This window comes from Camelina sativa, chromosome 2 (genome assembly GCF_030686135.1).
Source record: "Camelina sativa cultivar CO46 ecotype springtype chromosome 2, ASM3068613v1".
NCBI classification, from domain to species: Eukaryota; Viridiplantae; Streptophyta; class Magnoliopsida; order Brassicales; family Brassicaceae; genus Camelina; species Camelina sativa.
The window spans coordinates 24,962,783-24,987,523 of NC_141881.1; the positions used below are offsets into that span (position 1 = coordinate 24,962,783).

The 24,741-nt window shown below is 37.7% G+C and overlaps 3 protein-coding genes and 2 pseudogenes across 9 annotated transcripts; 3 read left to right on the forward strand and 2 right to left on the reverse strand.

Annotated features, from left to right (window-relative positions):
- Positions 1 to 913: 913 nt before the first annotated feature.
- LOC104732319 (nicotinamide/nicotinic acid mononucleotide adenylyltransferase) lies at positions 914 to 3,317 on the reverse strand. 2 transcript variants are annotated; one of them, XR_015582605.1, is made up of 9 exons: positions 3,053 to 3,230; positions 2,889 to 2,962; positions 2,396 to 2,481; positions 2,115 to 2,198; positions 1,941 to 2,025; positions 1,682 to 1,781; positions 1,485 to 1,586; positions 1,330 to 1,388; positions 914 to 1,243 (listed from the first exon to the last, which is right to left on the reverse strand). XR_015582605.1 is itself a non-coding variant. In XM_010451852.2 (9 exons), exons 1-9 carry the CDS (start codon positions 3,100 to 3,102, stop codon positions 1,147 to 1,149), a joined length of 717 nt encoding a protein of 238 aa, XP_010450154.1. In that variant the 5' UTR covers positions 3,103 to 3,317; the 3' UTR covers positions 914 to 1,146. The 2 variants fall into 2 exon arrangements, 1 of the variants encoding a protein (XP_010450154.1); XM_010451852.2 differs by having other exon boundaries at positions 1,682 to 1,761; positions 3,053 to 3,317.
- On the forward strand, positions 3,282 to 10,266 carry LOC104732329 (uncharacterized). Of its 2 annotated transcripts, XM_087489181.1 has the most exons (10): positions 3,282 to 3,633; positions 4,123 to 6,836; positions 6,947 to 7,135; positions 7,310 to 8,399; positions 8,499 to 8,606; positions 8,727 to 9,133; positions 9,223 to 9,381; positions 9,508 to 9,671; positions 9,766 to 9,857; positions 9,947 to 10,266. In XM_087489181.1, exons 1-10 carry the CDS (start codon positions 3,420 to 3,422, stop codon positions 9,976 to 9,978), a joined length of 5,169 nt encoding a protein of 1,722 aa, XP_087345307.1. In that variant the 5' UTR covers positions 3,282 to 3,419; the 3' UTR covers positions 9,979 to 10,266. The 2 variants fall into 2 exon arrangements, with proteins under 2 accessions (XP_087345307.1, XP_087345303.1); XM_087489177.1 differs by having other exon boundaries at positions 7,310 to 8,606.
- A 436-nt stretch (positions 10,267 to 10,702) lies between these two features.
- On the forward strand, positions 10,703 to 13,221 carry LOC104732338 (putative L-type lectin-domain containing receptor kinase S.7 pseudogene; annotated as a pseudogene). The gene has a single exon (XR_015582612.1). The product of XR_015582612.1 is annotated as a putative L-type lectin-domain containing receptor kinase S.7 pseudogene (transcript).
- A 3,668-nt stretch (positions 13,222 to 16,889) lies between these two features.
- Positions 16,890 to 17,942, reverse strand: LOC147949173 (uncharacterized protein At2g29880 pseudogene; annotated as a pseudogene).
- Positions 17,943 to 19,288: 1,346 nt separating this feature from the next.
- LOC104732347 (uncharacterized) lies at positions 19,289 to 24,182 on the forward strand. Of its 4 annotated transcripts, none has more exons than XM_087489117.1 (5): positions 19,289 to 19,557; positions 19,817 to 23,151; positions 23,234 to 23,303; positions 23,393 to 23,555; positions 23,655 to 24,182. In XM_087489117.1, exons 1-2 carry the CDS (start codon positions 19,392 to 19,394, stop codon positions 23,059 to 23,061), a joined length of 3,411 nt encoding a protein of 1,136 aa, XP_087345243.1. In that variant the 5' UTR covers positions 19,289 to 19,391; the 3' UTR covers positions 23,062 to 23,151; positions 23,234 to 23,303; positions 23,393 to 23,555; positions 23,655 to 24,182. The 4 variants fall into 4 exon arrangements, with proteins under 4 accessions (XP_087345243.1, XP_087345247.1, XP_087345249.1 ...); XM_087489121.1 differs by having other exon boundaries at positions 23,412 to 23,555; XM_087489123.1 differs by having other exon boundaries at positions 23,416 to 23,555.
- The last annotated feature ends 559 nt before the right edge of the window (positions 24,183 to 24,741 follow it).

A 24,741-nucleotide genomic window follows, 5' to 3' on the forward strand; every position in this document is an offset into this window, starting at 1 on the left:
AGACTCCGTCTCGGTTGTCGTGAAGACATCTAAACTTACGAGGCCAAAATGGATAGAATTTTGGATCCTTCTCAACAGTTCTCTCAGCCGGCCAATTTGCATTGGGTGTCGGGACCGTTGTCCATTCCCGATTTTTTTCAAAGGATACAATGATAAGATATTTTGTTCTCAACGTTGTATCAGGACTCGTTTGAGAAACAATTCTATCAGACATGTGACGTAATGATTGAGTATCCAACTAAGTTAATTTGGGGTATTTTTACGTTTCGGAGGTTATCTTTTTTTTTCTCTTTAATTTTCATTGTGAGTTGTAACTTTCTATTTGTAATGTTTGATCCCACATGCATTCAATAAATGTACCTTATCTGATTAAAATACGTTTTTTTTTTTTGACCAAGATTAAAATTCGTTATCATGATTATTTGATGGGTAGTGTAGTAATGTTGATCTGATGGAAGCAATATTCTCTCAGCTTTGAATACCAACGTGAGTGGAAGCAGAGTAACATTTCACCAATAAATGAGTTAAACTGGATCAAACCATCATCACCCTAGTTTTTGACATTTTTTACATTTACGGATAATAAATATAGTCTTATATATAGATATGGTGCTAACCAAATTCAAATCCCAAACCAATCTGATATGTTGTGTTTTTAGCATCTTTAGTTCTTTGTTTAATACTCGTTTTGAGTCGTTTATAGAGTGTTTTTATGTCTTTTGTGTCTTTTTGGTCGTGTCTTGAGTCTTGTACAGTGCTGAAGATTGGAGGTATTTCGTGTCAAAAAACGAGCAAAACAGGAAGAAGGAGAACATGCTAGGAAGAGTCAGAAGTTTTTGTATTAGATGATGGTGAGTCATTCAAGAGAATAACTGATGGAACAATACTCTATCCTTTTCATAGTTACCATATGTAAGTTTAAATCGGCAGAGCTTCGACATAAATAAGAATTGTATAGGGTATGCCCTTACAATGGGAGTGAGACGGACATTAGGGAGTTTTGCTGTCGTCATAGTGTGCTTCTCCCAAAGCCGGTGATGATTCAATAAATGTATCTGATCTGATTACATATGCTTACCACGATTATTTGATGGGTTGTGTAGTAATATTTGATCTGATGAAGTATTATAATCCTCTCAGCTTTTGTCATGTAAGCTCCGTGTAAAGTTGATGTTGTCTGATATAATCTATAACTCCATCTTCAGTCAAGTATTTAACCGATAACCCTTGCGAAATGCATTGCCTGAAAGAAGCAGAGGAATGAGCAAGAGAAATCATTTTTTTTTGTGGAGATGAAATGTTCTTGAGAAAGGATAAATCTCACAAAACCTTAATCTACTCGAACTGATCTGATTAGGAACAAAATTGTCAACGATTTTGATGTTAGCCTGCAAAAGAAACCGTGGTGGAACTGTTCACTAAAACCCGTGTACTAATCACAGACTGAAACAGCGGAATCAGAGAAGAAACCTGGTAATACTTACGCGGTTTTCGTTTAAGATTTCGTCACCAGAGATCATATTTTCAACATCTTGTCCTTCTCTTCGGATGCACACAATGCCATATTCTTTACAAATAGTTCTAACCTTCAAAACCCCAATATTGAAAAACGAGCATAACTGTGAGTAAAATCGATAAAACACATCTCTGATTATATAATAATAATGCTGCCTTGGTTTACCTGTTCAGGGATCCAAACACCGGGAGTGCAGAAAGATTGCAGTAAATCCGAGCCACATAGTAGCATGACTTTGAGAGACTCTAGCATTAGAAACGACATACTATAAATTTGTCATTTGGTAGTAGTTATCACGTATGATGAAACATAGCAACCACATTGAGACGATCCAGCAATTACACAAAAATGTAAATGACATCAACTATGAGTAAAAAAAAGATGCTAAAGGTCACAAATGACAGTTTTATTGCAGTTATCTTACCCTCAGGTAGAAGTCGATTTTTTGTAAGGAAAGTCTTGACCCTTGATAAAACCGTCAAAGTTCGTTGGTAGCTGCTTTGAAATGCCTGTAGAAACAGCTTCCACAGTTTTGTAAACAATGCTTTGTTCCTCTAAAGAGAACCTATTAAAAAAATTTCGAGGGATGAGAAATTACCTCCCATGGATCAACCATTACAAAGTCAGAGCTATGACAGGCCAGATTACACATTTCTAAACGATGTTCTGCAGATAAAAGGCCCTACACAGAACCTGATGATTTTATTATATATATCTAAAGGAAATTAAATAGAAGAACTTTAGAAGCTAAAAAGAAAGAGAAGCTCATAGTTTCATCATCACCACATAACATGTCCATTATAGCATTGGTTTAGAAAAACAAGAGTCATTTATTGAAAAAGAAACTAAGATTCTCAAGAAGCAAGAGTTATATTATACCTTCTTCTTGTATGCATCATTAACAGGAGACATATAGCCTCCAAGAACATGAAATCCCTTTGAGTGTAACGCATCTCTCGCAAGCTCTAAAGACGAAAAAGAGAGAGCTTATCAGTTCACTGTAATGGCACATATAAATTTGAACATACGGTCGCAGCAAGATCTCTCGTTTGACATGAACAATCCAGAAACGGTCTAAATCTTGCTGTTATATCTTGTCATATCCTGGTTGTGTAAACCAAAATATACAAAGCTAACACAATCAGATACTTAAAGAATAGTTTCACTGAGCAAGTAAACAACAAGGCATAATCTACTAAGCTACTATAAACAGTAAACACTGTTGTATTTTCCCATTGAAACGAGTCAAACACTGATCATAACGCCTCAAAAATGTGTGAAATTTCGAATTGATCGTATCTGAACACACGACATTGATAAACATAGGAACGTTGAATTCTATATTAACTGATCTAATTGTAAAAAAACTCACCAAACATGCGTAAATGCATAAAAGTAGGAGGATTGAAACTCCCAGTTGCCACAAGCACTACACAAGTTTTTTCCCTGATTTCACACAACCAATCGGGAAAAAATAAATCAAAAAGAGGCAGATGAAGGGAATCGAAAATCGAGAATAAGCTTCGAAAAATTTACTCAGAGTTTGATCCATCGGATAATTTATCGACTGGTAAGGGAACATCCATTGAACTTTGATGATCGAATTCGAATTTGAGTCTCTCTAACGATTACGCCGGCGAATATTTTGTTTCAGGGAGAGACAAAACGACGACGACGACACGGTGAAAAGAATAAAGCGAACGACATCGTATAAGTATAAAGTGGTGAAGAATTTTTAATGAATATAAAACGGTAATCAGCGAGGTTTTTTTTTTTTTTTTTTAAATAAAAATCTTTTAATAAGGGAAAACGAAAACGAAAGCGAAAATGAATCTTTATCCCTAAATTTTGAAATTCAAATCCGCGCTAACAGTCTCTCTCTCTCTAGAGAAGGTCGTCGGAGATGTTTTCCGTCAAGGAGAATCCGAGGGGGAAGCCGGAGAATGTGAAGATTGAGAATCTTTTCGTTCAGATCTTTGAGAGGAAGAGGCGAATCGTCGACCAGGTTAAGCAACAAGTAGATCTCTATGACCACCATTTAGCCTCCAAATGCCTACTCGCCGGAGTATCTCCTCCGCCGTGGCTTTGGTCTCCGTCTCTACCTTCCCAAACTTCCGGTAGTTCCTCAATTTGATTTTAGTTTGCTCAATATTTTGTTTGACATAGTTTTCAATTTCTGGTTGATTCTCGAAGCATTGTTCGTAATTGTGGATTTCTTTTGGCTAATTGGAGCCAATTAATAGCATTCTTTGGTTTTTAGGGATCGATTTCTTCCTCTCGTCAACGCAGTTTTACTGGGTATTGTTGCTGTGAAGTTGTTTGATACTTTACCGGAGATGGATTGAAAATTTATAAAGCGTATAATCATAATTTGTTGTTGAATTGGTTTTAGGGTTTAAAAGCACAATTTGATGTTGAGTTTGCTCTGAAGAGGTTTTAGGAGCTCGTGCTGTTCCTATTTAGTAGACAAGTGTTTGTGCTAGTCGAAACAATCGACTTAAGACTAGTATTAACATACATTGCTTGTATAATTGTTTCAGTTACGATTGAATAGATGACTTTTTGGTCCCGATACTTACTTTTGATGTTTGTTTGTATGTATACAGAGTTGAATAAGGAGGAGATTATATCAGAACTTCTATTTCCTTCATCAAGACCTTCCATCATTTGTCCTAGCGGTCGTCGTCCCTTTTCATACCAACGGCCTGTCAAGTGTCTAGCTGACAATGTAGTAAGACAAGACCTGACGTCTGTGGTAAATAATCACCTGATAGAAGAGCAGTTGCTTGAAGAGGAACCACAACACGACCTCTCACACAACTTAGTCAGACATGTTTCGAATCATTCTCATGAGCAGGATGCTAATATTGCACCTCCTAGAGATGTCCATGAGAAAGAGGGATTGCCAGAAAGTGTCTCAATCGATTGCAGAGAGAATCAAAGTTGTTCATCTCCTGAACACTCTCAGAATCAGACAGTTGAAACTAATGTTGATGCTACATCTCCTGGATGTAGCCAAGGGGAAAAGGTTCTCAAAAGTGTCCCAACTACTGGTTGTGAGCGGAAACCATCACCTCCCGGTTATCGTCAAGAAGAAAATGATCCAGACGCTTACCTTGACCCTGGATTATCACTTGCTAAGATGCAGAGATCAAGGTCACGTCAGAAAGCTTTGGAGCTTCGTAGTAGTGCCAAAGCGTCGAAAAGCCGTTCAAAAAGTAGAAGTGATCTCAAATCTTCTCCGGATGGAAACATAGGCTTTGGGATTGCTTCTTTAAGGTCTGACAGTGTTAGTGAGATTAAGTTATTTAAGCATGATGAGAATGATGTAGAGTGTGGAAACGAAGAAGAGAACAGCAATTCTCAAGTTAAAGGAGGGGATCAGTGTATTAAAACTAGTTTAACTACGGAGTCTTTTACCTTGCATCAGAAAGTGGATTCGGTGAAAAAAACTTTGAGCGGGGATGCTTATGCTTCTAGTGTACCAGAATCTGTACCCGAGTCTGGTCATGTGAATAACATTGACTTATTACAGTGCAATGAGACAATTAAAGAAGGGTCTGCCGAAGTAGATGAGCAAGTGGATGATCCCAAAAGCAGAACTTGCAATGAAACTGCTTATCTCGATGGAAGTACTGAGCAAGTGGATTATCCCAAAAGCAGAAGTTGCAATGAAACTGCTTATCTCGATGGAAGTACCGAGCAAGTGGATGATCCCAAAAGCAGAAGTTGCAGTGAAACAGCTTATCTCGATGGAAGTACAAGATCTAAAAGCTCAAGTCAAGATAGCGCCAAGGAGAAACATAAGGAATCAAGCAACTCCTTTTCTGGTAACTTTCAGTCAAGAAATTCAAATCCCTCTGACCGGGCTGCTCATGAAGTAGAATTACCTCAAGCAATATCTATGACTAATGAACTTTCTATGATGACAAATGCTGAAACGAGCATCTTTCAATCTGGAATCATTGCAACATCCAGAAGTAATGCTCGAGAAGATAGATTCAAGACCGAGCATTCAGGCTCTGTTGAGTCTTCTCCAGTTGATGTGGAGCCAAGAGATTCAATGTTAGTACTGCAAGATAGCCATGTAAAAGATTCACTGAATCCCTCTACTGTTGATGTGGAAGGTTTAGTATTTGAAAATATAACTAGCAATGATCAATCAGAAGAAAAGGGTGAATGTGTTGACACGAACAGATGTTCAAGTGCTGAAAGGGTAAACCAAACGGGCATCTCCCCAGATGAGACCTTATGTGCGGGTGCAATCCAAGATTCTATGTCCAAGACTGAGCTTTTGGGCTTTTTTGAGTCCCCTTTAGTTGAACTGCAGTCGAGAGACTCAGTAATGCACTCAGACGATGAAAGTGAATTTTTGAAGCCCATTGCTGTTATTGGTGAAGCTTTAGTGGAGGAAGATAGCAATGGTGTATCGATTGAAAGTAGCAGTATTTCAAATTCTAGAAGTTCAAACCAAACTGACATCACGGTAGTTGAGCCATTGGTGGTTGAATCTATTCTTCAGGAAAGCGTTACGCCGGAAAACTTGATTGACCATTCTAAAAGATGTGATATTAGTTGTGGGTCCAAAGAAATGCTGCCACTGGGTTCAGTGACAAATGCTGGGAGTAGCCAATGCCATGAAAGAATTAGTAGGCCAAGATGCTCAGCCACAGAAGAGGAATCAGCAAATGAATATAAGGATCTTTCTGTTGGCTCTTATCATAAATCGGCTGACAAACAGCTTGAAGTTAGAGAAGGAAATTCATCGCTGGGAATCCCTGATCGCCCTGTTTTTGTGAAGCCTGCATCAACCCATTTTGATGATAATGAAGAATGCAATTTCCATGAGGTTCCAGTGAAAATTCAAGAAAAATCAATAATGGAGAAGGTCCCCACCCCAGCATCCGCTGCAAAGGTGTTTGATCTCCCATATCTCACTGATTTTGGAGTAAATCTCTCGGCTGACAATGAAATTTTGGAGCACAGTGAGTTAAAAATAGAAATGGTACAAGAAATGGAATCGCATGCAAGGCGCTCTGGCTTAAAAGTAGGAGAGGATGAACCTGCAGAGTCAAATACATTTACTGGCCATTTAGATGCATCGAGAAAGAGAGCTCAACATGAAACATCCTATGAAAAAGGTGTTCCCCCAATTAAAAGAGATGAAAAATGTACAGAAACAGAAGATTCTCATGATCCAGAGAGCTCGATTCAGGAATTTTTCTGCTCTAGTTCCTCCATTGGGGGATCCATGCGGCAGAATAAGCGGAGAAGAACCCTGGAAAAAACAACTAGTAGAGTGCTTTCGCCAAGCCCAGGGGTGAATATTCTTTCCCTATGTCTTGGGACAGCTCAATATATGAGCGTCTTGAACTTCCTCCAAAATGTAATTAAGATGCTTTTTGAATCGTGGGATTTTATATTTTGCAGGGAGACAATCTCGAGTTAGATTCTGTTAGGGAAACAGTACATCTTCGGGAGGAAGTTGCATGTAACAACCTCGATAACTATGAAGTTGAGTTACAGAAGTTGATTGGATCTGCATCTTCAGATCACTATGGTGTTGAGTTACAAAAGATGATCGGATCTGCATCTTCAGCTGAGTTACGATTTGATGAGGTATGTGCACTATTTCTATGTCTTCTTAAATTTAATGTCTTTTAAATAGTAATCTCTTTTCCTACAAAAAATAATATTAATTCCATAATAATTTCTAAATAGTTCAAAAATAATTCCAGAATAGTTTCTTGTTCTGTATGATGTGCAATTAACCGGGAAAATGGATCTTTACAGAGTTACTTATTCAAGGAAGCTGGATTGATGAGTCCTGCCTCACCTTCCTTCAGACCAGAACAGCTAAGTGTACAGAGGAGTCAAATTGCTCCAGATCACGGAGTTAGATCAGAAAATATTCACTTTTTGCCATTTGCTGGAGAAACATCACATGGATTAGCTAGTTGCATTGTTCGCGATTCAGATGGTTCTCCTTGTTTACCACCCTTGGGTTTGATAAGCTCAGACGATGGAAGCCCCCCTGTTTTGGAGGGATTTATAATCCAAACGGATGATGAAAATCAAAGCGGCTCCAAAAACCAATTAAATCATGACAGCTTCCAACTTCCAAGAACTACAGCAGAAAGTACAGCCATGATAGAGCAGATTTGCAAGTCTGCTTGCAGGACCACTCCGTCATTACATTTGGCTGAAACATTTAAGTTCGATGGAAAACTAGACTTGGATCAGTCCGTTTCAACTGAGCTATTTGATGGCATGTTTTTCAGTCAGAATCTCGAGGGTAGCTCTGTCTTTGATAACTTAGGGATTAACCATGATTATACAGGAAGATCGTACACTGACTCTCTGCCTCTTTCTGGTGGTGGCTCATCTGCTGAGGCTAGTAATCCTTGCACGTCACCGACTGAGAAGTTGTGGTATAGAAGTTTGCAAAAGTCTTCCAGTTCAGAGAAACGAAGCAGTCAGACACCAGACCTACCTTGCATTAGCGAAGAGAATGAGAACGTAGAAGAGGAAGCTGAGAACTTATGCACAAACACTCCAAAGTCTATGAGGTCAGAGAAGCGAAGAAGTTCAATTCTGGAACTTCCTTGCATAGCTGAAGAGAATGAAAACATGGAAGAGATATCTGAAGCTGTCAATGAAGCATCTGGTTCTGAAAGGGAGAATGTCTCTGCCGAAATGAAACTTCTTGGTGATGTTAATGAAGAAGACCCTATGAAGTTTCTTCCACTTGTTTCTGAAGCCAAGATTCTTGTTGATCGACAGAGTCTAGACTCTGTCAATACTGCATTCAGCTTTTCCGCTAAGTGCAACAGTGTCAAAAGTAAAGTGGGAAAGCAGAGTAACCGAAGGTTCACGGGTAAAGGTAAAGAGAACCAAAGTGGAGCTAGAAGAAATGTTAAACCACCTAGTAGCAGGATTAGTAAGCCTAAGTTGTCTTGTAACTCGAGTTTGGAAACTGTAGGTCCCCGGTTACCAGAAAAAGAACCTAGGCACAACAACATCGTCTCCAACATCACTTCGTTCGTTCCACTTGTGCAGCAGCAAAAACCAGCACCTGCACTAATTACAGGTAATTGTTTTCTCTTTCCAGTATGAAGCTTTTGAAAGTTCCAATAAATTGGAGGTATCATTTTACTACCTTCTTGCGCTGCTTATTCACCTGATTTGACCCTATCCACGTTTCCCCCAGGCAAGAGGGATGTCAAAGTAAAGGCCCTGGAGGCTGCTGAGGCTTCAAAACGGATTGCTGAACAGAAAGAGAAAGATCGTAAGCTGAAGAAGGAAGCTATGAAGCTTGAAAGGGCTAGACAGGAACAGGAAAATCTGAGAAAGCAGGAGATAGAGAAGAAAAAGAAAGAAGATGATCGAAAGAAAAAGGAGGCGGAAATTGCTTGGAAGCAAGAGATGGAAAAGAAAAAGAAAGAAGAAGAGCGGAAGAGAAAGGAGTTTGAGATGGCTGATAGGAAAAGGCAGAGGGAAGTAGAAGACAAAAAGGTGAAGGAAGCTAAAAGACAACGCATTGCAGAAATTCAGAGACAGCAAAGAGAGGCTGATGAAAAACTACAAGCTGAAAAAGAATTGAAAAGACATGCTATGGTAAAGAGCCCTCCTCTTGTTCTGTTTTTCAAAGTTTTGTTTTAACTACTGTGATGTTGGAGATTTTGCTAAATTAATTACATTTTTAGGATGCGAGGATAAAAGCACAGAAAGAACTCAAAGAAGACCAAAATAATGCAGAGAAACCCCGAGGACAAGCGAATACTAGGATCCCTGAAGTGAGATCAAAGAGTAATTCCAGTGACGATACCAATACTTTAAGAAGCTCCAGGGATAATTATTTCAAGGTACAAGTCTCTCATTTTTGCTAGACACTAAGAGATCCATTCGAGGAACACGGGGACTAGTTGACGTAATCAGCCTCCAAGAGAGATGAAATCACTTCTAATAAATAACAATTGTTGTGCTTATAGGTGATAAGCAATCCAGGGAAAATGTCTGAAGAACCCAACATGGGATTTGAAGAAATGGAAGAATCGTACGACATGTCTCCATACAAATGCTCAGACGACGAAGAGGAAGAGGAAGACAACAATTACGACATGTCAAACAAAAAATTCGTTCCTACTTGGGCCAGGTTTTGTTTCTGAATTGCTCTCTCGTTCGTTAATGTTCATTTCTCACTAGTCATTTACCATTTGTGTTTACCCCAACGCTTCTTATTCATACAGTAAGAGCAATGTCACGGTCGCTGTCATTCCCCAACAAAGCCTTGATCCTAAAATTACTTTCCCCGTAAAAAGAAAATGCGATATAAGCGAAGGTAAGATCTCTCGATTACACTTTATAAAATAAAAGTTTCATACTAGTTTTCGCCATACTTATGGATAAGTTTTGTTTTGAATCTTCCAGTTCTTTTGCCTCCAAGGTTCCAATCAAGATAGCATAAACTACGAGAAGCCAAAGGTCAGATTTACAGTGACATTAAAACTTAGAACCACCTCAAAGAAAGTAAGTATCAATGTGTTTCAAGTTTCGTATCTTTTGCTGGAAATGAGGAACATAAACCTTAGTAGCCTTGAAGCTTAAAAATTAGTTTGTGAATTCTCTATCTCTCTTTACTTATTGTAGCAAGGTATCCGACAATCAAAATCGAATCTCTCAAGGTTTTTTTTGTGCTTTCTTCTTATGTATGTAACAGTGAATGGGTAATGTAATAATTAATTTAGTCATCCCTATTGACGCTCATGTTCATACATAACGGCTAGTTTAATATTATAAGGTTCTGTTCTTGATTCTTCTTAGTGGAAAGAAGAGCCAGGGCGGTGAAAGCAAGAGATTTGTTCTTTTTCAATATAACCAAATTCTCACTACTTCCCATTTTTGTAAATGTCGATTTCGTTAACATAACTTTTTTGGATCATGATCGCTTAATTATAGTATTTAATTACTGTCGACTTTGGGGCTTAAATAAAGTAGTCGCAACTCACAATTGAAGACTATGATTTGGGTTTTTAAGACTCTTAGCACTCACTCACAGTTGCATAAGCACAACGGATATGTTTACTGATCAACAGAGTTTTTGTATAGTAACATAAAATAGTCAAACACTAGTTGGTGAGTCAAATTGAGTTATTGAAAATAGTCTGATAAAATAATAAATGAAGTAAAAGATCAATAACACATTATTCTATTTCACGTGGTGGCGCTATATAGAATACAGAGATGCCCATTTAAAACGGTCAGTTTAGAATTCTGCGTCCCATGTAAACCAGACCCCACCCGACCCGCTCCTACACACTTTTTATTCCCACTCTCAAAATGCCACCGTATCATCACCGCTAACCCTTTAATAACCGTTGCTACACACAAATTACAATAGTACCCCTCACCTTCTTCATCATAATCCAATTCGAATCCATTTTCCCACCACAGTAATAACAAAATCTCTCTCTTCTCTTCTCTTCTCTCTCTAATGTCTCTTTCAAGAAAGCTTCTTGTTCTCTTCTTCACATGGATAACAGCACTATCCATGTCGAATCAAGTCTTCGTATCATCCGAAAACGTGAACTTCGCATTCAAATCATTCACGATTCGTAACCTCACGTTCCTCGGCGACTCGCATCTCCGAAACGGCGTCGTCGGACTCACGAGAGAGCTAAACGTTCCCGATACAAGCTCCGGTACTGTGATCTACAACACTCCGATCCGTTTCTACGATCCTGAATCGAACACCACGGCGTCTTTCTCCACTCACTTCTCCTTCTCCGTTCAAAACCTAAACCCGGATCCAACCTCCGCCGGAGACGGTCTCGCTTTCTTCCTCTCTCACGACAACGATACTCTCGGTAGTCCCGGTGGTTACTTGGGTTTGGTTAACTCCTCTCAGCCGATGAAGAACCGGTTCGTCGCTATCGAATTCGATACGAAACTCGATCCTCACTTCAACGATCTTAACGGTAATCACGTTGGTTTGGATGTTGATAGTTTGAACTCAATAGCGAGTTCGGATCCTCCTTCGATTGATCTCAAGTCTGGCAAATCGATCACTTCTTGGATCGATTACAAGAACGATTTGAGTTTGTTGAACGTGTTCTTGAGCTATACTGATCTTGTTTCCACAACTAAGAAGCCAGAGAAGCCTCTTTTATCAGTTAAGATCGATCTTTCTCCGTTCTTGAACGGTGAGATGTATGTTGGATTCTCAGGTTCAACAGAAGGAAGCACTGAGGTTCATCTCATTGAGAATTGGAGTTTCAAGACTTCTGGGTTTCTTCCGGTGAGGTCCAAGTCTAATCATTTACACAACGTTTCTGATAGTTCTGTTGTGAATGGTCCTGTGGTTGTACCGAGTAAGAAGAAGAGGAGGGGAAGGCACAATCTTGCTATTGGACTTGGTATTTCTTGTCCGGTGTTTATCTGTTTAGCTCTCTTGGTGTTTGGGTACTTCACTTTGAAGAGATGGAAGAATGTGAAAGCAGAGAAGGAGCTTAAGAGTGAGCAAATCACTGGTTTAAGAGAGTTTAGTTACAGAGAGCTTTACACAGCTACGAAAGGGTTTCATTCGAGTAGAGTCATTGGGAGAGGAGCGTTTGGGAATGTTTACAGAGCCTTGTTTGTTTCATCTGGGACGATCTCTGCTGTGAAAAGATCGATACGTAACTCGACTGAAGGCAAAACAGAGTTTTTGGCAGAGTTATCAATCATTGCTTGCTTGCGACACAAGAATCTTGTTCAGCTCCAGGGTTGGTGTAACGAGAAAGGTGAATTGCTTCTCGTCTATGAGTTTATGCCTAATGGGAGTCTTGATAAGATTCTGTATCAGGAATCAGAAACAGGAGCTGTGGTTCTTGACTGGTCACATAGGTTGAACATAGCGATTGGTTTGGCTTCAGCTTTGTCTTATCTTCACCATGAGTGTGAGCAGCAAGTGGTTCACAGAGATATTAAGACGAGCAACATAATGCTTGACGTATACTTCAACGCAAGGCTTGGAGATTTCGGTCTGGCTAGACTCACGGAGCATGATAAGAGCCCTGTCTCTACATTGACCGCTGGCACAATGGGATATCTCGCACCAGAGTACCTCCAGTACGGCACTGCGACTGAGAAAACAGATGCTTTTAGCTACGGAGTGGTGATTCTAGAGGTTGCTTGTGGGAGAAGGCCAATAGATAAAGAACCTGAGAGTCAAAAGACTGTGAATCTAGTGGATTGGGTCTGGAGATTGCACAGTGAAGGAAGAGTTCTTGAAGCTGTGGATGGGAGATTGAAAGGTGAGTTTGATGAAGAAATGATGAAGAAACTGTTGCTTGTGGGTCTGAAATGTGCTCACCCAGATAGTAACGAGAGACCATCAATGAGACGTGTTCTGCAGATACTTAACAATGAGGTTGAGCCTAGTCCGGTACCGAAGAAGAAACCTACATTGTCTTTCTCTTGTGGGTTAAGTCTCGATGACATTGTTTCAGAAGATGAAGAAGGAGACAGCATCGTGTACGTTGTATCTTAGTATATCTTTTAATATTCTTTCATTTTGATAGATACTTCATTTCATTTGTTTGATTTTGTATAACACTTTGTGTGGCCTTTGGTTCAATGAATTTATATTGAACGATTAGGTTTCTGTTTTCATATAAACCCATCTTAGAAACTAGAATAAAAATAGATTTGATTTACAGAGCAAATCAAAATAGCAAAAACACAGTTTCAAGATCATCAAAGACTGATATCAAGTTACGTACCTTACTTGATAGTGAAGAAACTTTGTTGAAGAAATCAGAGTATCTATATACATAACATGTACGCTCACACGACACGGTCACATAACATGGCGCAAATGCGCGATGATGGTGGCAGAAGGAAAGAGAGCACACTCCCGACAAGGGCAAAACTCTCTTTTTGCTAATCCCAGGCTGTGCTCTCTTTCTTCTGTCAACATTTCTCCATCTTCTTCTCCAGGAAAAATAAGAGAAGAAGAAGAAGAAGAAGAAAAGAGTGTGACGTGCGGCGTAAGTTAAGCAGTGACGGTGGTGGATCTGTGACTTATCATTTATAGCGAAGAGAATGAGTTAACTGGCAACAACCGGTGATAAGAGGTGGAGACTGGTTAGTGTGAGTGACTGGAAAAAATGAAGCTGAGAATGGTCCCTGAGATTACCTAGTGTCATGAATCTGGAAGTTTCTACAATATTGGAGATTCTCTCCCCTTTCACTCTCTTACCTTTTCGCTTTCACAATTAATTTTTCTCATTTCAATCTTTTTTTCCCTTTTCAGTTTTATTATTACCAATAAAAAACAATTTCTAATAATATTTTAAGCGAATAAGAAACTAGATATATCATATATATAAATAAATTAAATTTCTTAGCTAAAAAGAAAAGAAAAGGGATAAAACCTCGCACGCGTGAAAGTCGGAAGTTGCTATCACGTAAATAAACAAGGCAAAACTTTAAGTCGTCAACGACAGCTCAACCACACCTACGCTCCTGCTGTTTGATCTCAGCCGTCCATTAAATAGATCTCAGCTAGTTACATGACCCACACTGTTTCGTTACGTCCAAATTTAGGCACGTGTTGATTTTGATTGACACAATTTGAGCCTTAAGGGGTGTTATTGGATGGAGGATTTTAATGGATTTGAATTATTAGTGGATTTTAAAGTACAATGGATTTCTAAAACATTAGACGAGGATTTGATGTCATTATAAGTGAATTTGAAAAGCATAACTGATGGATTTGAAAGTCCTTTACTAGTGGACTTTTTTTTTTTTTAAGGTAAATAAAAAAAATATTACTTATCTATAAATTGTGTTGTAAGTGAAAACCAAATTAAAACGTTACGTTACCTTATCAAAAACATGTCTTTCCATATATTAGCTAGTAATGATAACATTTTAATTTGGTTTTAATAATTTTACGTCACTCATGGTTACTTTTTGTGTTTTAAATAATTTTGCAACTGTTAAAATATAAAATTAAACTATAAAATGATTAAAACTTTACATTAAAAAGTAAATTTATAATAAAATAAATACTTAAAACTGCATAAATCATTATTCTCACTTCTAGCTTTCATTATTAGCTAGTTGCATCCCTCCACATTTGCTGAGCCATTGCTTCTCTCCATATATTAGCACTTTCTCTTTCTTGATCTTGAGTCTCAAAAACTTCTTCATTATTTTGAAAACCATCTAATGGAGTGTTGTCTTCCATGTTTTCTTCATCAATAACTCCAAATTCTTCTTCAAGTACAGGAAATTCATCTGACCGACAATGCTTGCGCAGAAAATTGTGTAAGGCTGCACAAGCCAACACTAATTCTGTCTGTGTTTTATAAGAAAACGGAGGAGCAGTTTTAAATATAGTAAACCGTGATTTGAAAACTCCAAAAATTCGCTCAATCACGTTTCGTAAAGATGAATGACGATGATTGAACAACTCATGAGGAGTTTCCGGATCGCAACCTTGGCTGATAAAATCTTGGAGGTGATACTTAGTAGCTCGAAAAGGAGCCAAAAATTTACGTCTATTCGCAAATCCACAATCAGCTAAGTAAAATTTTCCTGAGAGAAAATTTATAACATGTAATTATTAGCTTATCATATGATACATAAAATTATTAGTTTATCATAAAATATAAGAATTACCTTGTGGAACCACAAATCTATTAGTCCTTCTTGTTAAAGCATCATATAATACTTTTGAATCGTGTGCTGAACCTTCCCATCCACTAAGAACGTATATGAATTCCATATCAAAGTTGCAAACAGCCAATACATTCTGCGATATTACTCCTTTTCGATTACGGTAGCTTGGAGCGATATTGTTAGATACCATAGCAGGTATGTGTGTACCATCAATTGCTCCCAAACAATTCTAAAGAAAATATAGGACTGAGATATTAGTTTTAAAGAACACAATAGTAAACAAAAAAAAAAAAATATAGACTACATATACATACCTTGAAATAAGGATAAAATCTTGTACTCTCTCTTATTTTTGAAGCTACCATAAGGTTAGGCTTGGCCATCAAACTCGGAGCAATTGTATTTATTGCCTTTAAAACCTTATGAAAATTTGTACTTGTAGCAAATTTTGATCTTCCAAAACTATCTCTAGTGTGACCATACCTTGAATTGTGGCCAACAGTGATTAGGAAGGTGGCAACCATTTCTTCAACACAGATGAATCTTGTATCTTTTAAATGCGTCATATCTCGTATAAGCTGACATAGCTTCAGAAACACGTCTGGAAACATACGATATAACTCCCGAAAATGATCGTTATCTTCTCGTAACACATTGCACATATAATCGTATCCAATTCTTGTGATAGGTCGTCGGATTGGATACTCGATGTAATCTTTCTGTTTTAAATATTGATGTGCAATGAAGACTTGTGCTAACCCTATTAACGTCACCAACAAATGCATTATCTTTGTATCCAAATCTTCATCCTCGAGTTGCTCTCTTGCAATTTCGATTTCTTCTTCGTCCGACAACCTTTGTACAGGAAACAAATAGTTTATATTAGTCATGTATGAAATATTTTTTATTTATTTAAGTAATTAAGAGTTTCAAAAAAAAAACTGCAGAAAACGAACTTACATGTGAAACAGTCGAAGGAAAAAACTAAAGTCGATGAGAAGCCAATTTGAGAGGAGAAGAAAGATGAAACGTCTGATAAAAATGATCTGGTTTTTTTCTTGTGACGTAATATAAAATTTTGAAATTATATTTTGTAATCAAAACAGAAAATAGAATATAATAAATCTATGTTGAATATTTGTTGGAGAAAATCTAGAGTAAAGATTTGAGGTAAACTCAAATAAGATAGAACTTGACCAGTTCAATAAAATCGATTTAATAATATAATGATAAAAATGAAATTAACATTAATGTATAGTATTAAAGTACCTTGACTACGGTATAAAAAAGCAGCTACGTTATCAAATAATCGACATTGAATTATGAAAGGTGTGAGTTATTTATAAATTACATGTGGCTCAAAGTTTGAAAGTCTATTGGATCTCTTCTTTTCTTAAGTCTTCGTACTATTTTAAACAATAATTATAACCAAAGTGGGAATCTTACTGTGAGCCACACATAAGATTAATGGAATCTCCATTTAACATTGGAACCTGTCTTTTCTTTTTTGTTATTTTTTCGTATGAGCATGTAAAGTTCTGGAAATCACCTTGATCCTCAGTTAAAGATTTACAGTGATCTATGATACCGATTCAAGCTCATTGAGAACAGATTTACCCAATAAATTTTTTTTAAACAACAAAATGTAGATTTCAAATGAAGCAAACAATTTTTAGGAAAAAAGGAAACAATACAAAAAAAAACATCAATACACGTTGCGTCTTATCCAACACATACGTTCTTCGATAGAAATGCTGATGAACACTTCTTTCATCCCCGACTTAAGAATTTCATTCAATGTATCATAACGATCATTTTCCTCCAAATCAGAAATTTCTTTAATAGCTTCCCATAAATTGTTCTTTTTCTTCTCAGCTTCTCTGGAGTTGGCTTCTCTTTGTTGTCTTTCCTCTCGTTGTTGTATCAAGCTAACAACTTGATTGCTTACCTCAATCATTTCAGTGAACGTCTTTTCCATACGGATACTATCCATGCTTGGATTCGAATTGCCAGAGTCTTCACCATCTCCACTTTTAGCTCTTTTTTTAGGATTTTGTTTATCTCTCTGCCCCCCTTTGCTTTGTGGCATACTTGAATCTCTCGACCCTGATGCTTGAGATCCATCTAAATGTCCAAATAGACTTGAATATAACTCGCATGGTGCATTATCTTTAACTCCAAAAGTTTCCGCGTCAGTATCATCTCCTAAGCCAACAGCATTTTTTCCCGTCGCTAATCCAACATCAAATATTAGCTGTAAATCTTCATAGTCTTCAAATGTTTCATCACGCATGCTTTTTTGTCTTGGATGTGCCTATAAAGAAAAATATATAATATTACTAATTATTAAAATAAACTATTATAAAACTTTAAAAACTCAGTTACCTTTTCGTAATCATCCCACACATGGTTGGGAGCTGTAAACTTTTTAGTTACGGGATCCCACCCAAATCTAGAACTAAACCGAATCAGCTCTAGCATGCTATTATAGCGATTTTTCAAATTCTTCCATTTACTTTGATAGTTGTTATAAGTTTTCTCACACTGAAGTGCAGAATTCAAAGCAGGCAGAATCTTTTTCTCCACTGTCATCTTGCTTATACAACCACTTGTATCACGCCAACCTTGGTTGATACCCTCTGTGAGGAGTCTGATCAACATTTTTGTTTCTCGTGCATTCCACGTTTCATATGGTCCTTTTTTCTTTCCTTGTGGTTGCGGATCTCCCATTATGCTTCTAGTAAAATGACATCCCATTATACATCTAGTGTAAACATAAATTCTAAGAACCTATAAACTTTAATATCAAGTATCATTTAAGAATACGTCTAGATTATGTATGATAACTAATAATTTCAGAAAAATACAAAAGATGAACTTACACGTGAAACCCAATGAGGCTGAACAAGATAGCAGTGTAACCTACAAGACACATAGGAAAAATGTATCAAAGTGTGATAGAAAATTGCCATAGATTAATAACTATTAAAAAAAGATATACGAGAACAATTACTTAAGATTGCAGTAGCGCACCTATTTTTTTGATCTTCTTTTCTCTTACGGTGTTATATAAACTTCTAAAGAAGTTGTCTAATTTAATGGCACCAATTTCGTTAAGAGGATTTAGTTAGTGGAATGAGGTTGGCTAAGTTAGTGGCACCAAGTTCAACGAGTGGAATGAGGTTAGCTAATTTAGTGGCATCAAGATAGTGAAGAAGGTTCAACAAGTGGAAGGATAGAGAACAACAAGATCGTTTGTAATCAAAACAGAGAATCTAAAAAAAAATGCATATATAATATAATATTTTTATCAAATACGGTGGTCAACTATTTGTTACAAAATTTAAGATTTTAATTAAGCTCAAGATAAGAATGTGGTGGCGATGCTTATCTGGAACATCGACGTACGCTTTCTATATTAAAGTTGATGCAGAGCTCCAATGATTAGTGATCTATATGTATTCTTAATCAATGATCTATACGTATTCTTAAATGATACGGTGGATGAACTGATGCAGAGCTCCAATGATCTCCCATACCGTCGATGAACTGAGGATGGCAAGTTCAACTGACGGTGATGACAATGACGACGATGACGACAGTGATGACGATGGTGATAACGACAGTGATGACGACGGTGATGATGGTGATAACGACGATGACGACGGTGATGACGACGACGATGACTGACCATGATGACGACGAAGACGAAGATGATGACGATGATGACAACAATGACGAAATGACCAGATTTTATCGATCGGGAGAGATACTTACGAGAAGTGTGAGAGATATGAAATACTTTCAAATTGTTAGGATTGTCTTTGTTCATGTTTTATATGTAAAATACGTTAAAATCTAAAGTGAAACAAAATCCATTGGAAATAGAATAACAGTGATTTTACAAGTGACTTAAAATCATCCAACAAATGTTAAGTCCAATAACAGCAGATTTTAATGTACTTTTTCAAATACCTAATTGAATAACGCTGAATTCCAAAATACATCAAAATCTTTTAAAATCCATTATTCAATAACACCCCCTTAAATAGGCTTACACTAATAAGCCCATTTAATATAAATCAGGCCTCTCGAGGCCCAACTACGTTTCCAGCTTGTGGCAAGAGAGAGAGAGAGAGAGAGAGATGGGAAACACAGCGGAGGAGGCGAAGCAATTTTGAATTGACAGTGTGGAGAAGCAGCAGCCATGTCTGGTTTCTCAAGCTTAATTTCTCACAGAAATGGAGCAATCTCTCTGTTGCGTCTCGGTTTCTCGCAATTCGTGAGTTTCTCTCAAGCTGGGTTTTCTAGCGGCGCTGTGAAACATTCGAAACGAGATGATTCTGCTTCTAACAGAGCGTTTGGTGTCTCTGGTCAGTCTCTCTTTTTTTATATTTGGTTGCTTCGTATTCTTATTGCGTCCCCATAGTTACTTTAAATCAATCTAATCTGTACATGTATAGTATATAGCATGATTCTGAGTGGAGAGGTTTTAGAATATCAGTTCTTAAAACGTTAAAAGGAACAATTTAGTGGATTCTGCTGAATTTGGAGTCCTGAAATGTTTTCTTTTCCTGAAATCATCTAGAAGGTTTTGCTAAAGATTTGAACTTTTTGGGGTCTATGGAACAGGATTTGATATGGAGAAGAGCATATATAACATTCTTACAATTGACCGTTGGGGATCTCTAAATCACATGGATTATAGACAGGCTCGTCTTAGACCAGTTCATGGGAAGCTGGTTTTGAAGTTTCTTAAATGGGTAGTTAAGCGGCCCGGTTTGGAGACTGACCATATTCTTCAGCTGTTTTGTATTACTACGCATATATTAGTTAGAGCTAGAATGTATGACCCTGCAAGGCAAATCTTGAAGGAGTTAACTTTGATGAGTGGTAAATCAACCTTTGTTTTTGGTGCTTTGATGACCACTTACCGGCTTTGCAATTCCAACCCGTCTGTTTTCGACGTTTTGATTAGAGTATATTTGAAAGAAGGCATGATTCAAGATTCTCTGGAAATATTTCGTTTGATGGGTCTTTACGGGTTCAGCCCTTCTGTATATACTTGTAATACAATGCTAGGTTCCATTGTAAAGAGTAGTGAGGATGTGTCTGTCTGGTCTTTCTTGAAGGAAATGCTTAAGAGAAAGATTTGTCCTGATGTAGCTACCTTCAATATACTAATTAATGAGCTCTGTGCTGAAGGGAGCTTTAAAAAGTCGTGGTATCTCATGGAAAAGATGGAGAAGAGTGGTTATTCCCCAACTATAGTTACATACAATACTGTGCTACATTGGTATTGTAAAAAGGGAAGATTCAAAGCGGCTACTGAGCTTTTAGATCACATGAAGTCCAAAGGGGTCGACGCTGATGTCTGTACTTATAATATGCTTATCCACGATTTGTGTAGAAGCAGTAGAAGTGCCAAAGGTTATTTGTTGCTGAGGGATATGAGGAAGAGGATGATTAACCCCAATGAAGTCACGTACAATACGCTTATTAATGGGTTTTCTAATGAAGGAAAGGTGGTCATTGCTCGTCAGCTCTTGAACGAGATGTTAACCTTTGGACTATCCCCGAATCATGTTACTTTCAATGCTTTGATTGATGGACACATTAGTGAGGGAAACTTTAAAGAGGCTTTGAAGATGTTTTATATGATGGAAGCAAAAGGTCTTAAACCTAATGAAGTTAGTTATGGTGTACTTTTAGATGGGTTGTGCAAGAATGCAGAGTTTGACCTAGCAAGAGGCTTTTACATGAGAATGAAGAGAAATGGGGTCTCTGTTGGGAGAATAACATACACTGGAATGATTGATGGGTTATGCAAAAATGGGTTTTTGGATGAAGCAGTTTTTATGCTTAATGAAATGAGCAAAGATGGTGTCGATCCTGATATTATCACATACTCTGCTCTTATAAATGGATTTTGCAAGGTGGGGAGGTTGAAAACTGCTAAGGAGATAGTGTGTAGAATTTACCGAACTGGCCTTAGTCCAAATGGCATCATCTACTCAACCCTGATTTACAATTGTTGCAAGATGGGATGCTTAAAGGAAGCATTAAGAATTTATGAAGCTATGATCCTCGAGGGACATATCCCAAACCAGTTCACGATGAATGTACTTATCACTACGCTATGTAAAGCTGGTAAAGTGGGTGAGGCAGAAGAATTTATGCGTTGCATGACAAGTGATGGTATTCTTCCTACCGCAATTAGCTTTGATTGTCTTATCAATGGGTATGGAAGCTCGGGTGAAGGGCTAAAAGCGTTCTCTATATTTGATGAGATGACCAAAGTAGGTCATCACCCAACGTTCTTCACATATGGTAGCCTGCTCAAGGGATTATGCAAAGGTGGGCATTTGAGAGAGGGAGAGAAGTTTCTTAAAAGTCTCCGTGATGTTCCTGCAGCTGTTGATACTGTAATGTACAACACACTACTCACTGCAATGTGTAAATCAGGGAACTTGGACAAGGCTGTCTCACTTTTTTGTGAGATGGTACAGCAAAACATTCTGCCTGACAGTTATACATATACAAGTCTTATTTCTGGGTTGTGTAAGAAGGGTAAGACTGTTATTGCCATACTATTTGCTAAGGAAGCTGAGGCTCGAGGTAATTTACTTCCCAACAAGGTGATGTATACCTGTTTTGTGGATGGTATGTTCAAGGCGCGCCAATGGAAAGCTGGTATTTATTTTCGGGAGCAAATGGATAAACTTGGCCTTACCCCTGATGCTGTCACAACAAATACAATGATTGATGGTTACTCAAGGATGGGGAGAATAGAGAGGACACATGACATACTCTTTGAGATGGGGAACCAACGTCGAGGTCCTAATCTGACTACCTACAATATTCTTTTGCATGGGTATTCAAAGAGGAAAGACGTATCAACAAGCTTTATGCTATATAGATCCATGATACTGGGTGGCATTTTACCTGACAAGCTCACATGCCATTCTCTTATCCTTGGGATTTGTGAATCCAACATGTTGGAGATTGGTCTTAAGATATTGAAAGCATTCATATGCCGAGGTTTTGAAGTTGACAAGTATACGTTCAACATGCTAATCTCTAAGTGTTGTGCAAATGGAGAGATCAAGTGGGCATTTGATCTGGTTAATGTCATGACCCTTTTGGGAATCACCCCTGATAAAAGTACTTGTGAAGCCATCATAAGCATCCTCAACAGGAACCACAGATTCCAGGAGTCTCGCATGTTTTTGCACGAAATGTCAAAGCAAGGTCTATCTCCCGAGTGTCGGAAGTACATTGGTCTGCTTAACGGTCTTTGTAGAGTGGGAGATATAAAGACTGCGTTTGTGCTGAAGGATGAGATGATAGAACGTAAGATATGTCCGGCAAATGTAGCTGAGAGTGCAATGGTGAGAGCGCTTGCAAAATGCGGTAAGGCCGAAGAATCTACGCTGCTTCTTCGGTCTATGCTGAAAAAGAAGTTGGTTCCAACTATTGCTAGTTTCACTACTCTAATGCACATGTTTTGCAAGAATGGTGATGTTACAGAGGCCCTTGAATTGAGAGTCGTCATGAGCAATTGTGGGCTGAAGCTTGATCTCGTGTCGTACAATGTATTAATTTCTGGACTTTGTGCTAAAGGTGATATGGAAGCTGCATTTGAACTCTATGAAGAGATGAAACAAGATGGATTTTTAGCTAACGCGACTACTTACAAAGCTCTTGTCAATGGAATACTTTCCCAAGAAACCAGCATTTCTGGGACTGATATCATCCTGAAAGATTTACTTTCTAGAGGATTCATAACATCCACGAGCGTTTCACAAGATTCACGCAAAACCTTGACAGTGGTCATGGAGAAGCTGAAGGCCTTGCAAAGTAACATGAAGAGATAACACCAGGACAATCTGTAACAGTAATCATATGATCAACTTCCCTATGCAAATCAGAGTTAATGCTTTTCTCAAGCATCTGCGTCTCTGTAGGTTTGTTCTTAATCCTTATGATTGTTACTTTTCATGAAACTCTTATATTCTGTTCTTATCTAATGTGTTTCTACTTCTCCAGATGATTTCGCGGTGAAGAGCTGGATGTTCAGTGTAATGTTCTCTAGAGGAACCGCTTTGTCTGATTCACAGTATGCATCTTACCCATTCTTCTCCTCCCTAATTGGCAATAAATTTTGCATCATAGTGATTATTGTGTTCTCTCTTGTTTCATTAATAGTTCTTGCTGTGAATGCCAGTCAGTTCCAGAAACTTATGCATTGAAGCCTGTACTGTTATACAGAAGAAGACAAGCAATACAGACCGTTACTGGCTCCTTTCTCTGCCAAATACAACTCAAAAGAAATATCAGGAGACTTTGATTAAATCTCTTAATCTTCCAGGTGGGTTTTAAAAACGCTGTCTTTAAACTCCACTTGCATTAAAGTTCGTATTTGTTTGTTTGCTTGTTCGTTTCTTACAATTTTTTCTTTTCTTTACAGATACAAAATCAGGAGTGGGGAGAACAAGCTCTTAATAGCTGGAGCTGTGTTGTCAAATCATGTGCTGAATTCATTCACCTGTAACCAATCTGGACTTTCACCAAAAACCAATTCAGATAATGTGGTTCAGAGAAAAATGATGCAGAGCCATGGAAGCAAAAAATATAAAGCGTCTTCTCTGTGTCGTTGAGGAATCTTTTTATGATGAATAATGTCGGAACAACGAGAAACTGGTTGTTGTGTTGGGATGGTGTCTGATGGGGGATCTTGATGCAGACAGAATCTAACAGTTCGTCAGATTGCATCACTGGATTTGTTCCATTTTGCAGTACCCACTCGTGAGCATCCTCCTGTAGTTAACCACAAATATAAATTTTTAATGCTTAAATGTGTTGATTGTCTGTTAGTCTGCTAACAAATTTTATTTTACATCATACATGTAAACATGTTTTAGATCACTATTATTATACAAAACTTGGTTACACCTATTAGGAATATAAATAAACGAAATACTACTATAGAACAAAATTGTCGCAAAACCAGCAAAACAATTATTAAATTTACCAAATCCATATTGTTTATTGTAATAATAATAAAATTAAAATCATTAATACATGCAAGTGGAGGAAAATTGGTAGACGAGTGATGACGGATTAAAGAATCAATCGTTGTTAGGAAAATGACTAATAATTTTTTCTTAAACAAATAGGCCACTTGATTAGACTAAAATTTCCAATTACAGTGAACAACTAGTTTCATCATTTGACAAAAAAAAAAAAAAAAAAAAAAGAAGTAGCAAAATTGATATACACCATCTGTGTACGATTTATAAATTTATAATCCATTAAATAAACTTTTTTTTATTAGCTGAAAATAAAGACGAAAAAAAAAAGAGTAATGGAAAAAGACAAAACAGAGCCAGCAAGTCACTTGCTTTGCATCGGTCTGAACTCTGAACCAACATATATGCTCTCTCTCTCTCTCTCTATAAACAGTCGTTAGCCAGCTCATCTTTCCGTTTAGAAAAACCAAAAGACATTTACACGTCACTTGAGGTCTTCTAACTCCGTTTATATAAACCGTTACA